The sequence below is a fragment of the Filicampus tigris genome, chromosome 3 (assembly GCF_054856515.1).
Source record: "Filicampus tigris isolate MCC_2025a chromosome 3, RoL_Ftig_1.0, whole genome shotgun sequence".
Lineage (NCBI taxonomy): Eukaryota > Metazoa > Chordata > Actinopteri > Syngnathiformes > Syngnathidae > Filicampus > Filicampus tigris.
Window position 1 is genome coordinate 25911545 of NC_141219.1, and position 26801 is coordinate 25938345.

General features: G+C 39.1%; 1 protein-coding gene across 12 annotated transcripts in view; it reads left to right on the forward strand.

Annotated features, from left to right (window-relative positions):
* The window catches only part of tjp1a (tight junction protein 1a), a 132846-nt gene that overhangs the window by 57120 nt on the left and 48925 nt on the right, over positions 1–26801 (forward strand). Inside the window, exon 1 of one of the 12 annotated variants that reach the window (XM_086025039.1) lies at positions 2354–2830. The exons of the other annotated variants lie outside the window; for them this stretch is intronic. Coding sequence (XP_085881165.1) covers positions 2807–2830 — 24 coding nt within the window. The 5' untranslated portion in view covers positions 2354–2806. Of the gene's footprint in view, positions 1–2353; positions 2831–26801 lie in introns of those variants that run through there. 12 annotated transcript variants of the gene reach the window in all.

Genomic DNA, 26801 nt, shown 5'->3' on the forward strand with positions numbered 1-26801 from the left:
GAATCAATCGACTGAGGCCATGACTGGGGCTTTAAAATGTTAATTATGTCCTGTCTAGGACAAAACCAAGTTTGTGTTCACTGCTTGGATTCCCACAAAAGCCTGAACAATATTGACCTGGAAGGATAGAGGTGAATTTGAGAGGAGCCTGCTAATCCTGCCATGTGATACTAATCTACAGTCACAAACCTCAACAGTGATATTTGGGTACGAGTCCTCACGAAGCAAGTTCGACCGTTTTGTAACATTGAAATGCACCACGATGTACTCATATTTATATAAATATTTACGAGTAGAGAATGCATTGTGAGTATATACCGGTAACCACATTTGACCTGTTCTGCAGTACTGTGAAAGATTGATAAAAACCTCCTGTCGTCTCCATAAGGTTTCAATTAGAGTGAAGAAACAAAGCCCTCTGCTGGACCTGCAGGACGGCCCTGAGTCAACAGGGCATATGGGGGGGATCACACACTCTCGCTCAAACCCCAAACTCAAGACAGATGGAGATAATAAAACTAAATCCACCTTAGAACTTTCGCTCAAAACAACTGGTTTGCATGGAGGCTTCTTTTTTCATTTCATCCTAGCCTGGGTGTGCATAAACAGGCAGCTGTACAGTGTTAGGTTGTCTATATTTGCCTTTGCACTGCTGAAGTAGCTAGGTTGAGTGAACCCTGTGATGTGTTCCAACTGAATGTAGGCCTACATGGTCGCCTGATTTGCACGTGCCTACTCTTCCATGAGCGCACCTGAGCTTTGAGCCTACCCGAGTTGTCACTTTTTTGTATGATGCTTCTGTGTGTGTCGGTGTGTGTGTCGGAGAGAGAGGTAGATGCAATGACACATACACACACAGAGGCAGCGATAATAGCAGGGATACAAGCATATGAGACAAAGATAACTTTGATGCCAGTGGAGTGTCATTAATGTCTTTCCTCTCTCTGTCAGAACATCTGAGGCACAATCACAGGTGTGGATTAGAGTTAGAAGCAAAGAGCAGAGGAAGGCTTCTATTTTGTTATAATTTTAAAGGATTTCTATACTTCACCCTTTTTTTCATACAATACACTTTTTTTTTACCTGGATAATCATGTTAAACATCCTGCTGTCTGCACTGCTTGATCCTGACAGACGCTTAAGGAGCTTCAGAAGGAGCGAGCGACTTGCATCAATACTAGTATGTATCTTGTTTGCGTTTAAAATTGGTGCCTGGTTTATTTGACCAAGTCCTGTTTTTGGGAAAGGAAAGTCACATACGTTTATTTAAGGGTAGACTTGAATAAGTGGGGAAGAAACTTTTGGAGTACTTCATCTGTGTTGATCCTCCTCCTGGTGTGACCTGGTCTTTTTTGCCTGCAAACCCTGAGGACAAGGGTGCTACTTCTGATTGGTAGTATTTTAGCCTTGTAGGATTATGTCTGGTGGAAATTAACCCCGAGACCACCTACACTGAGCCCCCCTCTCTCCTGTTGAGGAAGCGAGGAAGAGGAAATAATCATTAGAAAAGCTCTATTTAGAGAATGCGATTGCTGAATTTGTTTGGGGAAAGCCAGGGTGTGTCTGTTTTTAGTACTGTAAATGCTGGAAATTACATGTAATTGTCATGTACTATCACACAGCATTGTCATTTCTGACATTCTGGCTTTTATATGGAAACTTTCGTTTGCTAGAACATGAGTAAATTGTAAAACAATGCAAGCTGGGTTTGTTGTATCCTGCAGGTGGGGTTAGGTTTAGGAAGTCATAGGAACTTGACTTGAATGGCTTTTGTGGTCTCCGGTGAGATGACTTATCGGCCACAAACAATCCTGCCAATTTTCTCTTTTTGTGTGAGGAAATAGTTGCTCCTGTAGTACACAAGGCAAGGTGTCCTAGAATAACTACGAAAGATGCAAATGATTACCCAACACATGTTTACAGCAAAAGCAGAAGCATTTTCCACACTTTTTATATTCCTTTTGATAGAGGCGAATTGAAAGTAATATTTTTCCCCTGCAGACTTCAGATGCAAAGGTCCTCGTCTCACAACAACATAGCACTCGCATCACTACATAGAAAGTGAGCATTCAGCATCAGCAGGGACAGCGGCGTCGCTTCTCTTCATTGTATCCTGGACTATGTATTCCACGGGACAACAGGGGTGGCCGTTTGTCGACATCCTTAACAAATTACAAAGTAAAAAACAATAAACGCATAAATACGGCTTACAGTCGATATATATATATAAAGTATAAACAAATTTAGTATATTATTTATGTGTTATGTCGTTACATGGCCACTGTCGTCGTTGTTTCGTCTTTCAAACACCCCTATGTTTGCGCAATGGTTTGTTCCGCGCAGCCTAGACACGGCAGTTGCCCATACAGCCGAGAGCAGGGAGAGGTTGTTCACCCACCCCGCCTGCCATTGCTGTACACCGTCGTAGTGATGCCTTCTCTTCTCAACTTTTCATCCAGGGGTGGACACTAGCTACGAGACATCCACACAAATTGAGCTTAGTCACGCCTTTGTGTGTATATGTGTGTGATTTGTTTTTGTTTTTTAATGTTTTAGACCGGCGTTTTCTTTCTCGGTACCTGACTGGAATGACGTTACCAATTTAGGCACCGACGATAAGATAATGAACTTTGGACTTTCCGTGACATGTTTCCTGGATAAAGTGAAATAACACAGCGGCCCGGCGTGGCGGCAGCTGGGCGACTATTCAACTGGAGGGAAATATTGCATTCGGCCAAGTGATTATCAAAACAAAGGCAGCGGCACGGTTTAAGCTGTCACTTTGGGAGCCGAACAGGAGAGGAAAATGTCCTCCAAAGCGTCAAATAAGGTGGGTTTGTGCTCTGGAAAAAATGGTCAAATGTTTGTGTTTTTTCAATACGAATCGCTAAAATTAGCAGGAGTGGGAAGTATTCGCTCAAATTCCTTGTTAGCGTGCCTGTAAAAGTTCGCTAGTTGGTTGTAAAAGTGACACCAGGCACAATGGTGGTTGTGTTTGTAGCTCAAGGTTATTCTGAAATCTAAACTTAGTAGCATATCTTGTGACCAGGCATGCTCTTCTTGCTTCTAAATCTGACTTTGTGCTGTTTGTTGTAGTTGATAAAAAGGCATCTGCTTACTGATACAACGACCATGCTGTGTCCATGTGGCATCTCCAAAGACAACCTGTTGATTGCAAGTGTCCCTGACTACGTCATGATAGATTAGAGCAGGCACAGGGCCACCTTCATGAATACTGTACAGTACTTGATTGTACATTTTAGTGGTAATGTTAAAGACGGTAAGGGTCAGGTGTTTAAGCATAATATTTAGCTTTTGTTTTTATTTATTTTTGGGGGGTTGAATATTGTTTTTGCCAGGTGAGAAAGTCAATTGTTTCCTTAATTCCTAGTAAATATCATTATCATTAATGACCAAGTCAAGACACTATCTAGGTTATTAATCTCAAATGGGGAAATGAAGGGACCCTTTCATGTGTCAGTTGTGACCTGAAGCAATGCTTTTGTAAACTCTGATCTTTTTTATCTTATGAAACATCAGGGCATGCCCAACTATCATTCAGAACAAAGGGCATTTTCCAAATGTATATAAAATATATCATTTTGGGCGCAAACCCATCTCCAAAATTGGTCAACATATTTTTTCACAAATGTATCATATTGGTCAGTTCCCACAAGCCTGTGTTATTTTTACAAATTATTGACCAATCTAAATTGTTGATGGTAGTTTGCATGTTGATGCTGGCTGTGGCTCTCTTTGACAATGCAATGTCAATGCAGTCACAAATCATTGCATCCATGGCAGAAAAAAGGCTAGATTTCTGTTTGCTTAATTAACACAAAGGGAGGGTGACGGCAAAGCTTTGCTAATTGCTAAAATATCGAAATGCAATAACCAAACACTAGGGGTGTAACGGTATATGTGGGTGTATTCATACGTTTCGGTATGGCATGTTCGGTTCGTTTCTGATCAGTTTTTATTATTAGCGCGAGCTTACGCACGGACGCTATTATTGAGTGTTGCTCGTGGGAGAGTGGCGGCACAAAAGAGGAGCCAGTACGCCAGAAGCCATGATAAATCATAAATGCGTGGATAAATGGCATTATTATGGCATACGCAAACAAGACAGCTCGAAGGTCCCAACCTACACTGAGGTCTCCTGTTTTGGAACATTCTGGCTTTCCTGTTAAAATCGCCAATGGAGAAAGGTACAGGGATAAGTCCCAAAGTTGTGTGCCGACATTGCTACGTGAGATCGGCGGCTAAGTTGCAGGTAGCGCGTACGATGCATTCATGAACCTCGGAAACATCACAACTCAGCAAAACACAATTCCGACCACAACACAGATAATCCAATTTGTTACAATATGCTGTTGAACATTCAAAGATTTCAATGCCTAAAAAGTGTACATAATTTCATAAAGAAGTTATTGTATTTTTTTTTTTCATTATAAAGAGTTTCAATATAGTTAGCAATATTTGTAACTGTTATTGAATGTATTTTTTTCCATCACAAAAAGTGTATACATGTACTGTAATGACAACTTGTCTTTAACTTGAATATTTAGATGTGTCATAGGCTGTTGCTGCTGAGTGTTGAAAGATTTCAGTCTCAAAATAGTTTACAAAATTGAGAGATCTTTATTCTTAGTGTATTTTTTATTCTGGTGTATTTTTTTAGAATGTCATCCGAATGGTTCTCATTTATTTATTTTTTCTAAAAAATGCACCGTTTACTTGTCATCTTTTCAAAATAAACATAAAAAAAACCTTTTTATATACCGAAACGAAGTTTCCAAGAAACCGAACCGAAATGTGATTTAGCGTACCGTTTCACCCCTACAAAACACGAAAATAATTGCCAGCATGATACAGTACGCTTGTCACATAGGTCTGGCTGGAACCACGCTACAGCGGAGATTAAGCAACTTTGAACAGCAAAGTATTATGCAATTTAATAAAGTGACTGGTGAGAAAATAGCCATAAAGAAAGTTACACGGCCACTGGAAACCTGAAATGAAGTCAGAACATCACCGAAGTGATGGCAAAATGAAGCTTCATGGACTCCTGAAGCTTTCCAGCCAATTGGTTTGCCTATGGTTCAAAGCTTCATGGTGCTTCATTTGCTCTATGGCACCATCAAGTGGTCACCAAGCAAGAAATATACAGAATGAAATAAGTTTGTAGGCTAAACGGTGCCAAGATTTCCATAGGTAGCAATATTGCAGTTGTAGCTGCAGCTGTGTAGTGCAAATATGGCACACGTCAGAAATATGACATTGTAAGTACAATGCTCATGAATATAAATAAGTATGAGTTTAAAAAGGTCAAACTCTATTAAGGGGGTTCGAACCTAAGACACTGTGACTGGAAGAGCAACATTACCAATTGTGGCAGCAGAACATATGTGTATGCAGACTTGCAATAAGCAAACATAAAGCTACAATGACTAGACACCAGCTGCAACGGCAAATAAACAAATGCTATAACCTACACGAGTACTTCAACACTCATGCACAAGTGCGACTCTCTAACTCGCCAACTAACTCGAAGCTCACAACGAACGTTGACAACACTTGCAAAGCTGCAGGGTCTCAAGTTTTATTATGAAGTAACGGTAAGTTGAATGACCCAATGACGTCATCTATCTATATATATATATATATATATATATATATATATATATATATATATATATATATATATATATATATATATATATATATATATATATATATATATATATATATATATATATATATATATAAAAGCAATGTTATTTGTTAGTTGAGCGCTGATTGTTAATTTTGACATTTGAGATCTCATTCAGTCCCAGACTTTTTCAGACCCATTGTGAAATTACATACACCGGTAAATACATCATTGGGATAGGATGAGTTATTTGAATGCACTTGCTTTCTTTACTACGGTTTACAGTATTGGTAAAGGCTAATTATTCCATGGACACAGATATTTTAATTATAAAAAACCAACTGGAAAGCCTATTGTACTGTGTTTTCATTGAAAATATCAGCTGTATTTATTTTTTTTTGCACGACACAGTGCTGACTTTTAATCCTGACTTGAGATCAGCATAATCAATGTTATCCTAATTAGTATTTGTTGCATCGTTATTTGTTTTATCAATTTAGCTTCTGTAATGGATTACTTAAACTATCCAGAAATGAATAATGTAATTATTATTGATTACAATTATTTTTTTAACCTTAATTGTGATATATACCTGTACAGTTTATTGTGAAGGGATGCAATTGATATTGTGATATGAATTGTGAGCCATTATCGCCCAACCCTAATTCTGCTGAACCACAGCGATATTTATAATGTTTCTTGCATTTAGCATCTGAATCATGTGAAAAATGGGTCAGTTCTTGTCTTTACAGACGACAGAAGTACTGCTTTGTAGTGGTCTTGCAGTTTTTTTGGGAAGTCTTAGAATGTACCTAAAATGTGTCGATTATAGAATATATTAGCTGAAGGAAGTACACTATTGTAAACAGACCGTTGAGTTGTATTTTCAAGTGGGTCAATCCTCTTATTACAGCTGCGTGCGTGCGTGGGTGTGCACGTGTGTGTGTGTTCAATAGTACCTTGCAGTATGTAGATGTGGTTTTTTTTTTTTTTTTTTTTTTCACTTTGACAGGTGAGGAATGTGTTGTGTTTGTCTATTAGAGGTGGTGAAATTCAGGTTTGGGCTGTTGTTCCAGTTAGACGAAACCAGCTTTGTCAACTGTAATCTAGTGACGTTGTGGTGCACATGTTGGCTCGTTGTACTGTAGAACTTCCGATTGTAAAATGCTTGCTGACAGTAGAGTGTACGCTACTCTGATTTTTTTTTTTCCTTCTGTTTGTAAAATATACAGTGTGCTGTGTTTTTACAAGGTATTTTGAACAGTTGTAGTTACTTTTCCACGATCTTGATTATGTTTCAAACATATTCCTTTGGCGTGAAAGTGTCTGTCCTGCCAACCAACTTACTTCCCTACCTGCCTGCAGTGACAATGTAACACACCTACACCAGTGCTTTATTCACCTTGGAACACTACACTTCAATCAGTTAAATAGTAAATGTTAATGTAGGGGTTTTTATAACGAGTCTTCCCCCCCCCCCCCCACCCTTGGAGAGCCTTACGCCATCTTCCTCACACACACTGACCTCGGCCCAGACGACACTGCATGATTAGCAGACAGTGCCAAGGCAATGGAGATACATAAAGCAGTCCGCCAAGGCTGCATGCAGTCGCGTCCTCACTCAATTTCGTGGCAACTCCATCATGCATTGTCACTTTGAGAAATCATCTCTGAATCAAATGCATCTCTGCTGTGGTTAGTCTTTCAATGTCCAAACATTTATTTCTGCCTCATGAGTCGTGATAGATTGGCAGTAGACCACTATGAGTCACACACTGCATTAGGCTAGTTGGTGTTTAATAAAAAGTTGTTTTTATTCCAGGCACTTTTGCGGGTGCATTGACCCATTGGCATGATCATTTGGTACCACCAGTGTCGGTCGTGTTTTCTGTTTTTGGTGAGTTTCTCCACCTCGACAATGGCAGGAAAGTGCAGCCTTGCTGTTTGTGGCCTTGTACCAAACCTCTGAATCACATTTCCTATTCCAGTGTTCGCCAAGCTATAATATCAGCTGTAGACAAAATAGTTTTTTTGGGCCAAACATTAAATTCATTTTACCCAGTGACTAATAATGCTTTTAAATTTTTACCCACCAATCAATGCATTCTTATAGCATTGACAGTCTCTTGTCAATTGACTGGTTATAAGCATTCTTATCATATCGTGTGCTGTCTGACTAGTTTGTTAGGTATTTTGCCCAAGCTAAATTGTAACCACTTTTAATTTTAATTTAAATTAATATCTTTCATTTTTTTAACAAGCAATACTCGCTTTTACAATTGGCCTCAATCCATTCCTGTTTACTGTCATGGATGCAAGAAGAGAGTTAATGTTATTTTGAGCATCACTCAACCCACTAGTCTTCGGGCTTCCGTTTTAAAAAGACAGATTGAAATGAGTGGGATATGCATTTGAATGCAGGCGGTGGTATTAATTAGTGTTGCATAGTAAGGAAAGAACAGCCGCTGCTTTGCTTTGATGATTACACTTCACTATTTACATCACTGAAGGAGGGAAACGTAATTAGAAGACCAAGTGCAAGGAGGAACACAGCATAGCATGTTGTTTTTGTTCTAGGTCAGACTCACGGCAGATGTGGCCAGTGATAGAACATGGGGAAAGCGATTGTCTAGTTAGTTATACAGTCACTTTTTTTCTCAGTTTTATACAATCTTTGTCATTCACATTTTAATTTGAAATAAAAATGAAACTTCAAAACATAGTGACGAATATATTTATTGTTATATGAGGTCTAGAGTAATACAGCTAGGGGCACTAAAAAATTCACAAGCGCGCTAGAGTATTTTTTCTTCTATTGTTTATGTTTAAAATGACTATACAACAAAGATTGAAAATGAACTTCATAATCTTGTGACAGCTAACCTGCTATTAGGATGAAGTTAGACGATATGTGGTTTGTAGATTAAGAATCTTCACTTGTGTAAAAACAGGAATTGAGAGGGAAGAATGTGCGTTATCTTAAAGAAAGCTTGTCGTCTTTTAATAAACAGCTCCATGGGAAGCTGTACAAACAGTGCACTGTTGGATATACTCCCATCTTTGCCCTTTGTTTCACTTCAGCTACACTGTGTCCTGCTAGTATGATGTCACACTATTTACATAGCTGACGCAGCGCTGTGTACGCCTTCCAGAAAACACCCCGTGGTGGAAACGCAAACCAGATTAGGCTTTAGCATTCAAATTACTTGCAGGAAACATGCCTTTTGAATACAAATTCGTACAAGAACCACTGTAACTCTGACCTTACAATCTCAAACTATATGAAAACAAACAACACACCTAACTGTGTGCTGTTGCAGGCCATGGTTGGATGTTCTCCTGCGCCTCAAGGTGGGCAGGTGTAAACTGTCAGTATGAATGATGTGGCGTTCTCTTGCCCATGTTGAAAACAACAGCTCGGGGCAGTTTCTTTCATCGGGCCTCCAGTTTGTTGACCTGTTCACCTGTTTTCACCCGTTTTGGGCTTAATTTTGAACTCGGTGTTAAGGTTCTCTTGACATGACAGCATGAATTCGCTGATTTGTCACTACGAATGGTACGAAAACAGATGATGAAGCAAGTGTATTGCTGTGAGAGAGAAAAGAAGAAAAACAGAATACCTTCTAAAGGAGGGGATGAGAGGGAGTTAACTTATTGCAGGCGTAAATGGACAAAGTGGGGTGGGGGTGGCAGATGCACTGGCTATAATCTGAGTCACATGTCATATCTTAAAAAGTCTAGATCTCTCCTAAACACTCTCAATTCTATAATCACAGTATTAATGTTCTTGGTTTATTTTTCCATGAATTGTGGGTCAATGTCTTTGTGTTTTTAATTTCAAAACACAATATCAAACTACCAAAACTCATCTTTAAATACACATTAACTTAAAAGAACAACCACAAAATAAATTAGTAATGCATATTATTAATTTAATAATATGTATATTAAAGTAATAGTAGTAAAAATCAACCTATACAAATGTACTTTTGGAACAATTTGTCTGAATTTCCGATTATTATTATTATTTTTTTACATTTTTTTTTTTTTACATTTGATCAAAAACATTACCACAGGACAGTTTTTGTCGTATATTATGTAATATGACTGGGATGTTCGATACCACTTTTTTTTCAGACTGATACCAGTGCGAGTACTCCACTCAGGGTGTATTTATTGATACCGATACTAAGTAACCAATACCACTAGTACTTCTGGTACACACAATTCCTATTAAACCATTGACAGTTTTAAAGAAAGACCTTTCATTAATTTCTGCCAAAAGGCAGAACGATTACTGCTCAATACAGAATTTAAGTTGAAAATAAAACACAAGTAATTCTTTGTAATAAATTAAATGTGCAAAATGTGCCCATTTTGTAGGTGATAAACGATAGTCTGAAAACTTAAGAAATAGTCGGACGAAGCATTGTCGGAAGCCCATTGTTTTCCGTCTATGTAATCAGCTGTATGTAAACTTTGCACGAATGCGTTTTTATTTGCCCTGGCTCAAGTAGCTGCTCATTATCGTATCAGTGCGTGCCATCAGGCACTTCCTCACACACGCGTTTCTACATAGGACGGCAGCCAAAACGTCACAAAATAGACAACACACAAAACGGTGAGGGTTTGTTTTCCACACGCGGGAAGTTTTAACCATGCAAGGTGAAAAAGATGAAGCATGTTAGAAAGCCGAAAGCTAGCACGGAAGAAAGTGAGGGTGGCAGCGTTAGCTTAGCGTTTAGTGAAGTTCATGTAGTGAATTTCTCTCTTTTGCTAGCTCTTTGAATCCGATGCAGTCAAGCATTTTGGTATAACTAACTTAAAGTTCAGGGTGCAAACATTTTTCAGAGTCTGTTAAAATTCATATTCTTATTGGTAATAGGGTTTATAATACATACCGTATTTTCCGGACTATACGTCTCTCCAGAGTACAAGTCTCACCAGCCATAAAATGCATAATACAGAAGAAAAAAAAACATTAAAAGTCGCAATGGAGTATAAGTCGTGCGTGTGGCTGGCTGATGATGCAAGACCATGCACTGCCAGGCACGGCGCTTTTTAAAGGAACAGTACACTATTTTGTATAGATGGATTGATAGACAGTCAAATTGTCTTTTTATCATACTATTTTAATTACTTATTTAACACAATATTAGATTTTAACCGTCTAAATTATTCATGCATTTTAATAGCTTTTAGGATTTATCTTTATGTTCTTTATGTGGGTTAAAATAATATGTGAAATTATATACAGGTGATAATGTGTTAATAATTTCACACTATGATTTTGAAACACACGAGCCGACAGAAGGGAGCGTTATTAGACCGTTCATGATTAGTAGTCACTGAATCCTCCGGCCACTGTGACGTCACATCTCCGGAAAAAGCGGAAGATGAGGGGGCGCGACATTCAAACGGCAGACGACACATTCTGAATTGTATCTAGTGATTAAACTGCTGTCTACCAACGACCTAATCACATTTTAATGACAGTTACGCATTGTATAGGGATTCTAGAGGGCTACAGAAACCTAGCCTACTTAATATGCAGCATTCTTACATTGTGCACACATTTCACATTTCCGCGGTCAAGAAATAAATGAACACAATTTCAGTTTTGTTTTTCTTTGCTGATATGGCTGTTAAATAGGCCTTGCATTTTAAAAACAGACGAAACCTGTAGGAACCCTGTGACTCTATGTTCTGCGCTCAGTCAGTAGTGCCACTTTCTTAACAAGAGCTGTAATTAGTTTAGAAAGGCCTGAGTCCCTTGTATTGTATAACGTAAGTGCTTATGCTATAATTTAAAACTGAAAAGGGTTTGGTTTTAGCAATGTATAATTCATCCATTTTCACTCTGCTGCTCAAAAGCTTTGTGGAAATATTATGTAACCCGTCTTGATAGTTTCTTTATTCCACATCAGACGCCCATTCTAGCAAAGCTAGGATACACCAATCTGGCCTTTTTGGCAGGGCCGGGCAGGGTAAGTCTCTACAGGGATTTATAAGTCCTATTACAGGCATAAGGGGTTTGACACTGGGTGTTTTATGTATGTGAGAGACAGATAGCAAGAGAGCGACTCTGGATTCATGGAGGGTGATTTTTGGTTTGCCATGGTTCAGCTGGTTAGAAAAGAGGGAAAGGGGATGGAACAGATTCATCCCAAGGCTTTTTGCCTTTACACAACACATTCACACTGTGAGAGTTCATTTACTTGGTTTCTGTTTGTTCAGTTTATTATTGCACTGTAGTTTAGTAGAGGGAATGGATAATCTGCCTGTGCCTATAGCCAAATGAAAGATTAATTAATTGTGATCTGTAATTAATTGATCTAATTAAATAATCATTTTTTTATTCTCACTTAAAAATTGCTGAGAAGTGCCCCAAAGCCCCCCATTGTCTGTATGCATGTATCTGTATTTATAGTGTTTATCTTTTTTTTTCTATTACCCAGTCATTTGCCACCTTGAGGAACTGTTTTTCGCATTTATCAGCCAAGTCCCTGGTTTCTGTTTTCATGAAAATCTGTGCAAAATGAGCTGAAGTTCCACTCTCCATCACTAAAATATCCAGTCACCGCCAAATAACCGTGGTTGCGAGTTGAGGTCCAGTTGTCTGCAGTTATAGCAAATTTGTCCGAATCCCCCACCAAAACATTAAGCTTGCTTTTCTTTTCACCATCATGCATCTTGCTGATTTTAGTCATCACTGCAGTCCTGCACGGTGGTTTGTATGATTGGTCATTGGACGCTGTTTGATACCCCTCAATTAATCCCTTGTCTTCAACTATGTTGATCGACCTGCGGTTCACGACTATTCATTTGGCAAGAACATTTGTCAACCCGTCGGTCGCAGACTTTCCCATACGCGGGCTGTTCTCGAGTTTAGATTGGCGAAGAGCTTTGCAATGGCTCGCTACATTAGCATTTTTGTTGCTATCAGCTAGCTGTGGCTTTCGTCACGGCTGGTTACTTTGCATTTATGTGGTAGGCTTGAATTGCTTCTTTGGTAAGCGAAGTCAAAGAAGGCATATAGTGCTGTCAGGGCGTTTTATAAAATATACTATTCATCGGACCAACAACTCTGACATTCTCCTCCATTTTTATGTCTTCTCTCTATTTCTGGACTTGCCCTCCCAACTACAATAGGAGCCTATCAGGTTATGCCAAACACAATGACAGCCAATCAGTGTCCACTTCAGGGTGTGACATTGAGCATTGTTTTTTACACCCTCAACAACTCAAGCATAAGCCCCACGCATCAAAATGAATCTCATCATCATACAGAAACAGTATAGATAGATATTAAAAATTAGATTTAATGCAATAAAAAAATAACGCTTAACTGTGACTGTAATTAATTGATCGCAATTAATGCACTAATTTGACACCCCTAATTAGGGTATGCGTCTCTCCAATAAAAGATTGGAGAGACAGTGTAGGCTTGTCAAAAATATCGATACTTCGGTACTTACTCGATACTAAATATTTTGAACGGATACAATACGAGCTTGATACCAAACCACCGACTTCGATACCAACAACGCTTTGCCAACGTCTGCTCCTAATGGTCTGCTGCTCCCGCACACACTGCCGAAGCCTGCCCTCCCTCCCTGCTCTGCAGAGTGCAGACTGCTCGTCAACTCCCTAGTTAGCTGCGCGCATGAGCTACAAATGAAGTACTACCGATTAGGAAAAAAAGTGTTCGCCCCAGGCTCCTGCAGCCGAAGCTGTGTCGCAATAGCACGGAAGCTTGCTCCCACTCGAGCTGCCGTGGTCCTTTCGGTCAGCGACTCTGAGTGTGCGCCCGGGCCTTCCCACGGATCTACCCAGCAGCCGCCGCGGTGGCAGCGGTCGCCCATCGCGGGGTCGCTGATCCTGCTCGGGCCGGGCTGGCCCGGCTGGCTCATTCGGCTGACGCCGAGCCATAGAATGACGCGTTGCGGCTCATGACCCAAAGTCAGAATCGGCTAAGTACGTCTAATGGCAACATTGAACCAACAAGTTCGAAACGCACATATCCAGCTAATATTTATTTTATAGCCTACGCAGCTGTAATATATACAGAAACACTGTACATACATATGCATCATATGTTTACATAGACTGCTTGGATTAGATAGACTTCCTTGCTTGCCCATAAAATGCAGCGTTGTGTTTGTCATATATTTTCTTTCTAAAGCAAGACAAGGTTAGCCAAGTGTTCAGTAGCATGTTTTCAGTAACAGCTGCATTATTGTATTGTCTTGAACTTCTCAAAAATAAAGCTCTTGTGAAAAATAATTCTAGATAATAATGCAAAAAAAATGTGTTAAAATAAATACTGGTTTAAAACAGCCCTTTGAGTAATTCATGGTAAAGTTCACAAATAGTAAAAAGTTCATGAAAGTGAAGAAGAAACGTTTATGTGATTTGTCCAAAAATGAATCCTTCTATTTTTTTTTTTTGTTAAGAATCGGAATTGTGAATCGTTAGGAACCAGAGTTGGATCAAAACATCAACCGTAATCGTCCAAATTCAAACGATGCCCAACCCTACCTGCTACTGTTCTGGATAGCCAATAGCTGAAAGTATTTTAATTTATTTTATTTTTTTATCATTACTATTATTATTACCTTTGACTATTTGGTTTGCCTTAATAGATAAACCTATGGGTCTAGATCAGGGGTCTTCAATCCTGTTCCCAGAGGCCGGTGTCCTACCTGTTTTCCATCTGTCCCTGCCGCAACACACACCTGTTTCAAATGATCAGGATTGTTTTGCAGCTTCTGCAGACCTTTGGTGAATATCTGTAGCAGGGAGAGATGAAAACAGGCAGGACACCGGCCCTCGAGGAACAGGGTTGAAGACTCCTGGTCTAGATACTCAGATTCTGTTGTCAATTTATGTTACTGTAAGTGGTGGGTGTTATTCTTTTTCACTACCTCAAACAACTTGAAAATGATGTGCCATTGGTGTTGCACAGTATGGTTATTTCTTTGCACTAGTTCAGACAATTTACAGATTAATAATTGTTTTTTTGTGTGTGTTTTGTTCTTTGCACTACTTCTTTTGTTTTGCACTACCCCAGGCTCAGACAAATTAAAATGTGTCATTGGTTCCAGGCATTGACAGTACAGAGGGTTGTCGAAGTTAAATACTGAAGTTGTACTATTTTTTTGCACTACCACTTAAAAGATCTATTGTATTAATGATAATTTAAGTTTTTGGCGATAAAAAACGTTTTACAGTAATAAAAAAAAAAAAGCCTGTTCTTTAATTTGTTCCGCGTGGTATCAAAATGGTATCGAGTATCGATACTGAACTGGGTATCGATATCGAAGTTGAAATTCTAGTATCGTGACAAGACTAGTTCAGTGTGTATCTCTATACATGGGGTGGAGGGCTGAAACAAATCCTCAAGTAATTTGGGTATGTGAATTGGTGAAAAAAAAAAAACTACTCGAGACAAATTTTTCAGCCTCAGGTACCAAGGAGAAGTCAAGCTAACCACAGCAACAAACGTGCTACCAACTTCAACTACCTAATGACATCCTGAAATAACAATCACCAATTAAGGATGTAAAAAAAATGACTTAATTACGTGGACAATGTATTTGTATGGTGCCTGTTGCCAGTGTTTAGCGACGGCTCCAGCACTAATAAGCGTTATGTAGCACTAGCAAGCGCTAGCAGTGCACAAGGGCTGGCGAGACCCATGGGATTACTTTTCAAAGGCAGTAGGCTAAATGACAGCACACTTTGATGCTGACGGGCTTACACAGTTGCCATTCCAACCGATCAGTTTTTAAGAAACCAGGCAAGAATACTCAAATGTGCTGCATAGGCTGGCAAAATGACTGTTTAGTGTTTAGTGTTTTGTGATGTCAGAACTCTGACTCTCATGTTCTGACATCACTTTGTCTCCTTGACCAAACTTTATGAGGGGAGATTTATTAAATTCTCACGACTGTTTCTAGAGAGGAAAATAGTGTGCTGCTATGCACAGTTTGAATTTAAGTACAGTGGTCCCTCGCTATATCGTGGTTCACCTTTTGCAGACTCACTATATCACAGATTTTTTTACACTGCTATTTTGCGATTAAAAAACTTCCAGCAGACCATTGACCTATTAGGGTGCGATACGATTCAAGCACAGTTTATTTTAAAGTAGAATGATTCGATTCGGTTTGATTCAGTGGGATTGACGATCCGATTCGGTATGATAGGGCTCAGTTCAAGAGGGTAGGATGCAATGATTGTTGTCAGTTTACAATACGAATTAACTTGTCAGTAGGTTAGTGTAAATGTGGCATTTCTTTGCAAAATTTCCCTGTATCCCTCCAATAAAAGATGATTCGATAACTATCTGAATATATATTTTTAAGTGTAACGATTCGGTTCGATTTGATGCACTCGTATCTTTTAATTCATAACTGATTTTCTAATTCAAATCTTTTTTTTTTTTTTACACCCATAATATTTATCATTGCATAACTGAATTATTTTTCTTTAAATGTAAGCATTTACATGATCAACCACCAGTCACTTTATCCGTCTTGCTCATTGTGCAATTGCTCAAAGAGGCGCTGCTGTAAACACTGTCGATATGCTCATTCAGTTTTTGATTGTCCAAAATAATGAGCCTTCATTTTAGATTCCCAACATTTTGTCTGCCCTTTATAATTACTTTTGTTTGACACTCATCTGCTATATGAAGAATGCAAGCGGCCCCTTCCTATCCCAATCATCTCTTTGGGAATTGGTAATTACGTTGCTATTTAAGTGCTTGGGAAAAAGGCCTGTCAAACAGTAACTCATTAATTCGCTATAGATTCTACCCCACAACATGTCTATTGTAGCAAAGTCCTCAGAGGGCTTGGGAATGCCATTGAGTGGGTTTGGCCTCTCATTTCATGCCGTCATGTGACTGTCAACTATTGGTTCAGATTTGCACGTTTGTAAGATGATGTGCAACTTGAAAATTGAATGGAATTTTGTTATTGTGTATTCCTCATCAAATATTCCAAATGCCTGCCAGCTTGGACATTCAAGTACTGCTTTTGTTACTATGATCTATCAGGACAAGACTTGTTTGCATATCTCTTGCCAGCAGTACCTAATCTTTGTTCATGTGCGTACAGTCGAAGCGGACTGAGAGTTCCCTTTGTAAATAATAATAATAATTTTGTCTAATTTTTGCATGTGGCACAGTTAGTTACAGCATTGTCATTCAGAGATAGTCTGATTTGGAACCACTGCCTTCATTGAAGATGATGTATATTTTTTCATAAATAGTTATACCCCTTCAACATCCAGTGAAATGCACTCGAATTAATTTTAGAATAATATTGTAGATCATTATTACAGTATGTATTTTGTTGCGGAAGTTATATTTATTGGCTCGGTTTTTTTTTTGTTATTGATTGAATTTCAATCTCCGAGTAGATATAACAAATTACTAAGAAGTACTTAGTAAATAAGTACTCAATAAATAAGTATTGAGTGAAATTGAAATGAAACAACTAGCGGGTGAAGAGAGGTGAGAGAGACCTTTTTGAATGAGAAACTGGGAGAGAGTTGGCCCTCGCCTTATCTACACATTCCAAAGTGTGTGTTTGTCTGTGTGTGTGTGTGTGTGTGTCTATTTTTGAGTGTTTATGTGAAAGACAGAGAGAATTGGGAGGCTCATGTGGAGCGGCTGGGGAATCCTGGGTTCATGTGTAGATAAGCTGGATACAAAGGTTTCAGTTCTGGGCCTGGTTATAATGCTGCCTGGCTTGCACTTAGTTTCCACTACCATAAAGTGACGTTCCCAATGGATCCACCTACAGAGTATAATGGCTATCAGTAGTAAATCAACATTATACATAGGGTTGGGGATGGTCTGAATTTGGGCGATTTGATCGATTCTCGATTCCGATTGTTTTTTGTTATTTTGGGGGGGATATTTGTTTCATTAACTTTTTTACTGTTTATGAATTTTCCTTTGATTTTTCTCAATGCATATTTTTGACAAATATATTAATATCAAACCCATGAGCTTGAATTATCCACAAGAGAACCTTATTTTGGAAAACCTCAAGAAAATACAATACAATAATGCAGCTTATAGCATGCTACTTAACACCCATTAATGGGCGAGCCAAGTGTGCAAATAAAAAGAAAAAACTTGTGCTCAATGTGGCCATTAAACATTTGTCATTTCATTTTTATACTTACCCAATTCTGACAGCGGTACAGTCCATATCACTGTGGTACCACTTGGATGAGGGTCGGACTTGGAGCTGGCGACCCCACCTCACTATTGGCATCATGAGCATGCGTGCGCATGCAAGCACACTAAGTCTTCATAAGGGTCCGCAGGACGTTTCGATGGGGATGAAGGAATTTCAGAACACCGGTAGGTCGACGCAAAGAGTCAAAGGCCGAACACTCTAACAATTATACTCCATGTAAACGGAGGTGTCAAATCATATTAGATGTGCAACCTTCTTTCCACGAGATATTTTTTTTACGTGTTGCACTCAGCAGCTTGGCCTTTTTTTTTTACATTTATTTATTTATTTTTTTTTTTAGTGCAGCCATTTTTGACCTTTGTCGAACATCCATAATTACCACACCCGTAAGCATTATCCTGTCGTCTTCGTTGCTGTCTGTGTGTTGTCGGTGTGGTGTGATCTGTTTACTATAATGAAATGCTATGATATTTTGGCCCTTTGCATTTGGTATGGTCCATTGACCCTTACATGTTAAAGGGGGAGGCGCTGCAAAACAGTTCCGAGAATGCCTACGTGAAATAAAGCCGACCTCGTCGTAGCAGATTTCTCTTTTATATTTACTTAACACGACAGTCCGTACTTGCTGCACGCCAGTGCGGCGCACACATATTTCCTATAGGTTGTACTTCGCTAGTGTCTTTCGATTGCCCCGCACCGTGCACATACTATTGGTACTTTGTTTGTTTTGGGCGGATTCCTCCGCACGACGGACTAGGAATCTAAATGTGGCACCAACATTTTAAAATCGGGAACGATTCCGGGAGAACCGAAGGGCTAGTCCCGGTTCCACTCGGTTCCCAGTTCCCGGTGTCCAACCCTAATTATACATACATGAACATTGGGACTTAAAGAAAGAAAGAACACAATGGTCACTGAAATAACCTGAAATTCTCTAAAGTAAATAATAAAGAATTTATTTATTGAAATTTAACAAATGAAAAGTAAGCCTTGCTTCATTTTTATCCATCCAAAAGCTCTGCTTTTGTCTTATCTGTCCAAAGTATACTGTCTCAGATGTTTTGAGTCTTGTCAGTACGCATTTTGTCCATTTGCAGTTCAAACACTTTCATGTTTATTTCAGTGACTATTTTGGGTTTTCCTTGTTAACAAAAGGGTAGCAACACTTTATCTCTGCATGTGCCCCAAAAAATTTTATAAAAGAACACTCCCTACTGTGACATGAAGGTTAGTTCTGGAGCTGCTTTGCTGATTTGGCTCAGTGTATCTTGCATATGTGCAGGGTACTAGGACTGGGTGATATATCACTGAAAAGTATATCACAATATAAGTATTTCATATTGGTCGATATCGATATATATTGAATTTTTTTTCAACTGTTGAAAATAATGACCCGAAGAAAAATACATTTAGGTTATTTTAGATTAACATAATACTTAACCTTTAATAAGAGGTCAATGTAACTATGAAAGACTGAAATAAACTGGTCGATATAAAGATTAAATAAACTCCATTTTGAAGATAATATGCTTAGAAGGGCTGAGAAATGTTTGAAAAACTGTCACAATCTGAGTATTTCATAGCAGTCAATATTGATAATTATTGATTTTGTTTTAAACCTTTTCTTTAAATAACAGTTAACTGTTTTTTGTACATCGCTATGTAGTGTAATGTGCAATTTGTCCTCCATCAGTGCATTGTAAATGATTATTTGCATTAGGTCTAGGTCTACCCCAAAGCAGTTGTTGACACATATTAATATATCAATGCCTTCATTCAATGTTCATCCAATGTAAGTGAACGAATACTCTCTTGCAGTGCATACATCATCGTTGACCAACCGTCTTAGGACTACTTTATCTTTTTAGTGGACTCATTATTGCCGTAGTCCATTCATATTTTACTTGCTTGATTTTTCCTTGAGTGCGATGCCGGTGTCGGAGAAGGCTAACTACTGCGCACGGCCGCCGGGCCTGCGAGCATGCTCCATTGAGTTGACAGCTTCTTCCTCGTTGGTTTAAAAGCTACTTCTTCTTTGGTTTAAACGCTTCTTCTTCATGTTTGGAGGCGAAAGCGCGCTGCCTACATCACGCACCATGCTGCGATCGGGTTTGTTTTTCTTTTTTTCTATCGAACGTTTTATCGAAGGCATTTTCTATTGGTATCGATCACGTGTCAATCGCGATACATATCGATATCGAATTTTCGGCCCAGCCCTACAGGGTACAATGAAACTTCAAGACTTCTGCATCAAGGCATCTCGAAGCATGATACAGTGGGTACGGAAAGTATTCAAACCCCTCGAAATTTGTCATTCTCTGTGTCATTGCAGCTATTTGCCAATATCAAATAAGTTCATTGCATTTCTTATTAATGTACACTCAGCACCTTGACAGAAAAAAACAAAAGTAGAAATGTTTGCAAATGTATGAAAAAGGAAAAACTGAAATGTCATCAAGTATTCAGGCCCTAACACATTTTATTGAGTAGAAGCACCCTTTTGAACTAGTACAGCCATTAGACTTCTTGGGAATAATGCAACAAGATTTGGGGATCCTCTCCCATCCTTCCTTGCAGATCCTCCCCAGTTCTGTCAGGTTGGATGGTGAACAGTGGTGGACAGCCATTTTCAGGTTTCTTGTGAAATGCTCAATCGGGTGTAGGTCAGGGCTCTGGCCGGGCCAATCAAGATCAGTCACAGAGTTGTTCTGAAGCCACTCTTATTTTAGCTGTGTGCTTCGGGTCATTGTCCTGTTGAAAGGTAGACCTTCAGCCCAGTCTGAGGTCCTCAGCACTCTGTACTTGGCTGCATTCATTTTTCCTTCAATTGCCACCAGTTGTCCTGTCCCTGCAGCTGAAAAACAGGCCCCCAACATGAGGCTCCCACCACCATGTTTCACTGTAGGGATTGCATTGGGCAGGCGATGAGATGTTCCTGGTTCTCTCCACACATACCGCTTGGAATTAACACCAAAAAGTTAATTATTGGTTTCATCAGACAAGAGAATCTTATTTCTCATAGTCCGGGAGTCCTTCATGTGTTTTTTTTGGCAAACTCTATGCAGGCTTTCGTGTGTCTTGCACTGAGGGGGAGGCTGGCCGGGCCACTCTGCCATAAAGCCCCAACTGGTGGAGGGCTGCTGATAGTTGACTTTGTGGAACTTTCTCCCACCCCCCTACTGCATCTCTGGAGCTCAGCCACAGTGATATTCTAAACTTCTTCCATTTGAGGATTATGGAGGCCACTGTGGTCTTTGGAACTTTGAGTGCTGCAGAAATTCTTTTGTGACCTTGGCCAGATCTGTGCCTTGCCACAATTCTCTGATCTCCTTGAGCAGTTCCTTTGACCTCATGATTCTCATTTGCTCTGACATTTACTGTGAGCTGTAAGGTCTTATATAGACAGGTGTGTGCCTTTCCTAATCAAGTCCAATCAGTTTAATTAAACACGGCTGGACTCCAATAAAGGAGCAGAACCATCTCAAGGAAGATCAGAAGAAAGGGCCAACGTGATTTAAATATGAAGGTCGCTGCAAAATGTCTGAATACTTGATGGGGTGGTGAGAAATACATTTATTGAGAAAGAAAATGAACCTTTTTTGATTTTGGCAAATGACTGTCATGACACAGAAAGTGAAAAATTTCAAGAGGTGTGCATACTTTCCGTACCCATCGTATGCTTCACAGTGTCAGAAAGCTTGTTCGCAGATGCGGGTCGTGGGTCCTCTAACAATACGATGACCCAAGCTAAAAAATACCCAAGATTTGCTTCGAAGAAAACATTGGACTATTCTGAAGAGGCTTGATCTACAATACAGTATATCCTATAGAACAGATCTATACAATGATCTCAAGCATGCAGTCCAAAAAGGTATCCCTCAAGCTAGAAAGAGCTGGAGACATTTGCTCATGCGGAGTGGGTCAAAATACCTTTCGACAGGTGCAGTAGTCTCATGAAGGGTTACAGAAATCATTTGATATCCTTAAAAGGTTTTGCACAAAAATGTTAAATTTAGCGTACCATCCTTTTTGTCCAGAACAGTTTCTTCTTATTAGATCACAAATAGCAAGCAATTCACAATTTTTATTTGATATTTTTTTGTCATTAGTTTGTTAAAAAAATGCACACATTGTAGCTTAATGTTGTAGTTTTGGTTGGGGTTTTGCATCACTCCGGCATAACGCCAAGACATGGGCCATTGATTTTTGAATGACTATTAGGTGAAATTACTTAAATATCTTCGAAACCTTGAAAAGCCTAAAGATGATTGATCGTATAATTCATTCGGTGACTGACATTTTCAGACCCTGCTTTTAACCCAACATTTAAAAAAATGTGAAAAAATATAAAAAAGTACCTGGGATTAAATGTATGTAAAATATAGTTAAGCCTTTTTGTTATGAAGTAATCATCAGCAGAGGCTGACATGCTGCTGCTCTGCTCTGAGTTGTGGCAGAGCGACTACTGTCAATTGTTGGTAAATCTGCAAAATTGTTTTGAGTAACAGTGTTGTCTTAATTTTATTTGACTTTAATTTAATCCCACTTGAAACATGAATCATAAACTTGACATATCTGGTGTTAGTAGTAAGACAGCCATGCAGACGGTTTCATTTATTATGCGCGGCAATGACATGTCATCCTTAGGACTGTAGACATCTCCATAAAATGATATCAAGGAGCACATTAAAAATCACATTTGTTTTTGTAATGTGAACACGTACTTAAAACGATCTGATTTAACGAAAAATCTGAATTGGGTGCTATCAGTGTGCGTGCATAGAGATGTTTGCTGAAGTAAGACATGATAGCGATTGGATAATAATGGATATGCAAATGACATGAAATTACAATAATGTTGCACATCAGTCATTGGCTGCTGTTATATTTTAAGTCTATTGCGGGTGGCATTTGTGAAATCAAACGGTGAAACACTAGCATAAGCTTGCTAGCGTAACCTCTGTTGAGCACTTTATTTTATATGAGAAAGTTTGGACTGAATTGTGCCAACAACAGAATTTGTGACCATTACAACCATTTTGGTGTCCGTTACTGCTGGGGGAAAAAAGAATCAGCTAAGTCAGTTAAGTCGACCACAAAAACTGGTTGACACAAATATTTCTGCCTTGAAACTATAATTAATATAGTTAAAACCAGATTTGCGGCATGCTGAACCCATGTGTGGCTGTTTATGTGTTTCCTCATGGACATTTGTTGATGATGAACCATCCTTCCTTCCAATGGAGTCATTTTAAAAATTCAAAAGAAGGCTAAGGTTTTGAGTCGCTTCAAACTAAGAAAAAAAATGTTTTATGGAATTACTGCAGTTGTTTTCTTTTCTTAATTTTTTCTAGTTTTTCCAGTATTAGTGGTTGTGATGACAAATGTTAAATATTCAATGAGATTTTCAGAGCTGGGCAGTCCGTCACTGGGCCGGACCGGTCGCACCCTCCGGCCCGGCTGGATGCCCATTTTTAGGGCGGGGGTTGGGGGCTGACAAATTTTTAAAAAATGGCTTGACTAAGCATGGCCGGAAGTGGATTTTAGTCCGGCCCACTAACCGGCCCTCATGCGTTTGACGTGCTCATGAGGCGGCCAAATTTCATCTCATTTCATTTTTGGGGGGGTGGCGGGGGGAGGAACGGGACGGGGGCCGACAATGTTTATGAATGCCGGAGGGTCGCGGCCGGAAGGGTACCCAGGTCAAGGGTGGAGGGTTGCGGCCTGATGGGCAAAAAAGGGTCAAGTGCCAAGCGCTGGAGATTTTATACTGCCCGCAGCTTCGAATAAATAATACACAACAAATCATTTGGTGCACGAACACATTTGTACAGCACTGGATGTATATAAAAATATCAGTCGTGTGTTTACAACAATAAATAAAAGTTAAGTTTTGTATTGTTTAATGTAGTATTTGTTTTAATTTTATGAACTGTATGCTAATTAGTATCCTTAGTAATTTTGTTAATTAACACAAATCAGACTAATTTCAAGTTGTTTAGCTGTCATTATTTCACTGCTTTTTCCTGATGTTTTTAATTTTTGCTTTGGTACAGTTTCAGTACTAGTATTGAGATATTTTATGCAGATATAGTTTGGAAGTCAACATTTTGGTCATGACAACGCTAGTGTTCAGGGGTGGGATGGCCTACGGGGAAGCCGGGGATTTCCCGGTTTGGCCCTGGCCGGACGGGCAAGCTGAAGATTGCCGAATTTTTCGGAACAAACCGTCTTTGTCGCGCATGTCTGTGACGTCAATATACACGTTTCTGGTATTCCTGGAAGCTAGTAGAAGCAGAGTGAGCGAATGACATGGCGGGCACAAGACTGAACTGGTACATTTGCAGCTCCATTAGGAAGTGTACTCGACGTCACAGCGCAAACGGGAAAAACATGTGAAATAACGGCAACGTGTAAAGTAGATGGATCGCTGATTTGTTGACGCAGAAGTCGCTGCGGCTTCTTCTTCTACTACATCCAGTATAGTGTATTTGGTTAATCTGCGCATGTCATAATTATTTGTTCCGATCGAAAGTGTATTGCATGAACATGCAACAGTGCAACCGATTATGACTTTAATCTGCACTGATCGCATTAAAGAAATGTTGTCATGTAAACCACATGTAGCCACTGACTGATGACTGATGTTACGGTGTCAGCATAAGTCACAATAACTTTATACCAAAAGCAGCATTAATTTAATTTGTTATAAAATAACATTTTTTTGTGGGAATTGCATTCAAGTATTTTTCTGATGTCAAACACAGGTGTCTCTGGTCACCATTTGGTAAATGAAACTCAAGTGAGGCTCTAATTGCACTGCCAAGGACTCCAGCCGTAATTAATGGATGAAAGATGACTGTCATAAAATTAAGCAGATGAAATAATTTCCAAGTGATTTACATACACCATTTTGCCTTTACTCCTACAAGACACAATTAATCGACATTCGATTCCACACAATCAACCACATTCCTAACTATTAAGTAATTAATGAATTTACAATGACCATCCCTAATTGAGTCATTGAAAAGAACTAGTCATACCTCCATCTGGAAGAATCTCTTTGAAGAACTGCTGTTTTAATACAAAGATAGTGAACAATTGTGCAAAGAAGATCAGTATTTGCATGCAGATAAAATACTTACCGAAAAGCCTCCATGAAAGAAAAAGGTGTCTCATGATAACAGTTTTAATGAGATGCACAGAGGGTGTACATTAACATGAGTGAGTGAGTGTGTAGGGCCACCTGAAGTTGACTGACGCTGGTCTGACTGGGCCACTAGAAATTTAAAAAAACAAATACAATGAAATGAACATATTCTTGCTGTGTTAATATTTAAGATTCAATATTTTGTGTTTTATGCACTTAAATTGATCAATCATTTAGTTCAGTTGACAGTAAAATTTGTGGCTCTTAGCCTCTGACTGGTTGGCTGCATTAGATTATAAAAATATATTTCTTTAGGTACGTGTTAACTATTGCAATAATATCGATATTGCTATTGTAAACATCCAGATCGCATGTTTTTCCAATATCGTGCAGCCCTAGTGTGTACCAGTTGATCTGTAAACTCAAATAGTTCTGTTTCAGTTAATCCTTGATTATTTTAATTTGAATATAATGTTCCCTTGCTACTTCGTGTTATTTTAATTTGAATATAATGTTCCCTCGCTACTTCGCGGCTTCAGTCTATGGTGGGGTTTTCATCCCATAACATAATCTCTTGCGGGTTTACCTTGCTATTTTGCCATTTTTTCCACAGAAGACAGAAGAGTTTTTTCTACGGTTTGTAGTAATTAAAATGCCATTTTCTTCAAATGCATTTGACCAAATAAAGGAACAAAAAATTTGTTGATGGTTCAATGGGTTTTTTTTGCATTTAACATAATGCTACATTCACCACCGCTTTGCTTTGAAACCTGAATGCCACAGCCGCTTCATCCGCACACAATGGAGAGGGGAGAGGCTTCGATTGGTAGTACACAACAGTATTTTTCGACATCACAATCAAGCGGCCGACAATGTGCTAAAGCATCTTGGTAAAGTTCAACAGCTGTAAAAAACAAAAGAAAGAAAGTAAAAACACATCAGGTATACTAAGCTCCCTGCTCACGGTTCTCCAAGCCTGCTCTCTTTTTTTCTTGTCCCGGTAGTGGTAGCTGACCATGTTTATATCGTTCTGAATGTCCAAAAACGGCAACAATAATCTTTTCCTCCATTTTGCGCTCCCCACACAAAACCCGCTGAGTGTACAGGACGCTGTGTATGACGTAGTACGCCCTGAAGCCGATTGGCTGCCGCGAGGCGAAGAGGGAAAAAAGTTCATTTGTTTTATCCACGGCGAATGGAGGGGTTTTCTGTGCTTTGTGCCAGCGCTCCAAATTTGCATATATAGTTACTTAATCACAGTCAGTCTTTATTTCATATGAAACACATCTCAAATACAACAATTTAGATAACCATTATGCATGCGTGGGTGATTTCAGATTGTCTCTTACAGACACATTTTCTGAAATAGGCAGCAAGCAAGTGATTTAATTCTTTGTTGTGTAATTTCAAACTTAAGTAATTGGCTTGACAGACACTCCTGACACCCAACCATTTGTATGCAAGAAAAGACAAAAAAAATATTTACGCTAAATCAAAAGGAAGGGTAGTATGGAATCCAGCCTTTTCTTTTTATTCTCAGCATTTTGCCTCCGTTGGCAGAGAACAATTAGTGCGGTTGAGTTGGGATGACTTTGCTGCTGGATAAGCTGCATATGAGATGGAATAAAGCCTTTCTGTGTGTCTGGGTCAGTAGATACTCTAGCTGTTTGCAGTCATCTGCACTTAACACAACTGTGCGTTATAGAAATATTTATTTCAATTTTTTTCCACTGAAAAAAAAAAAAAGTCAAGATGCTGACCATGTGCAGAGTGA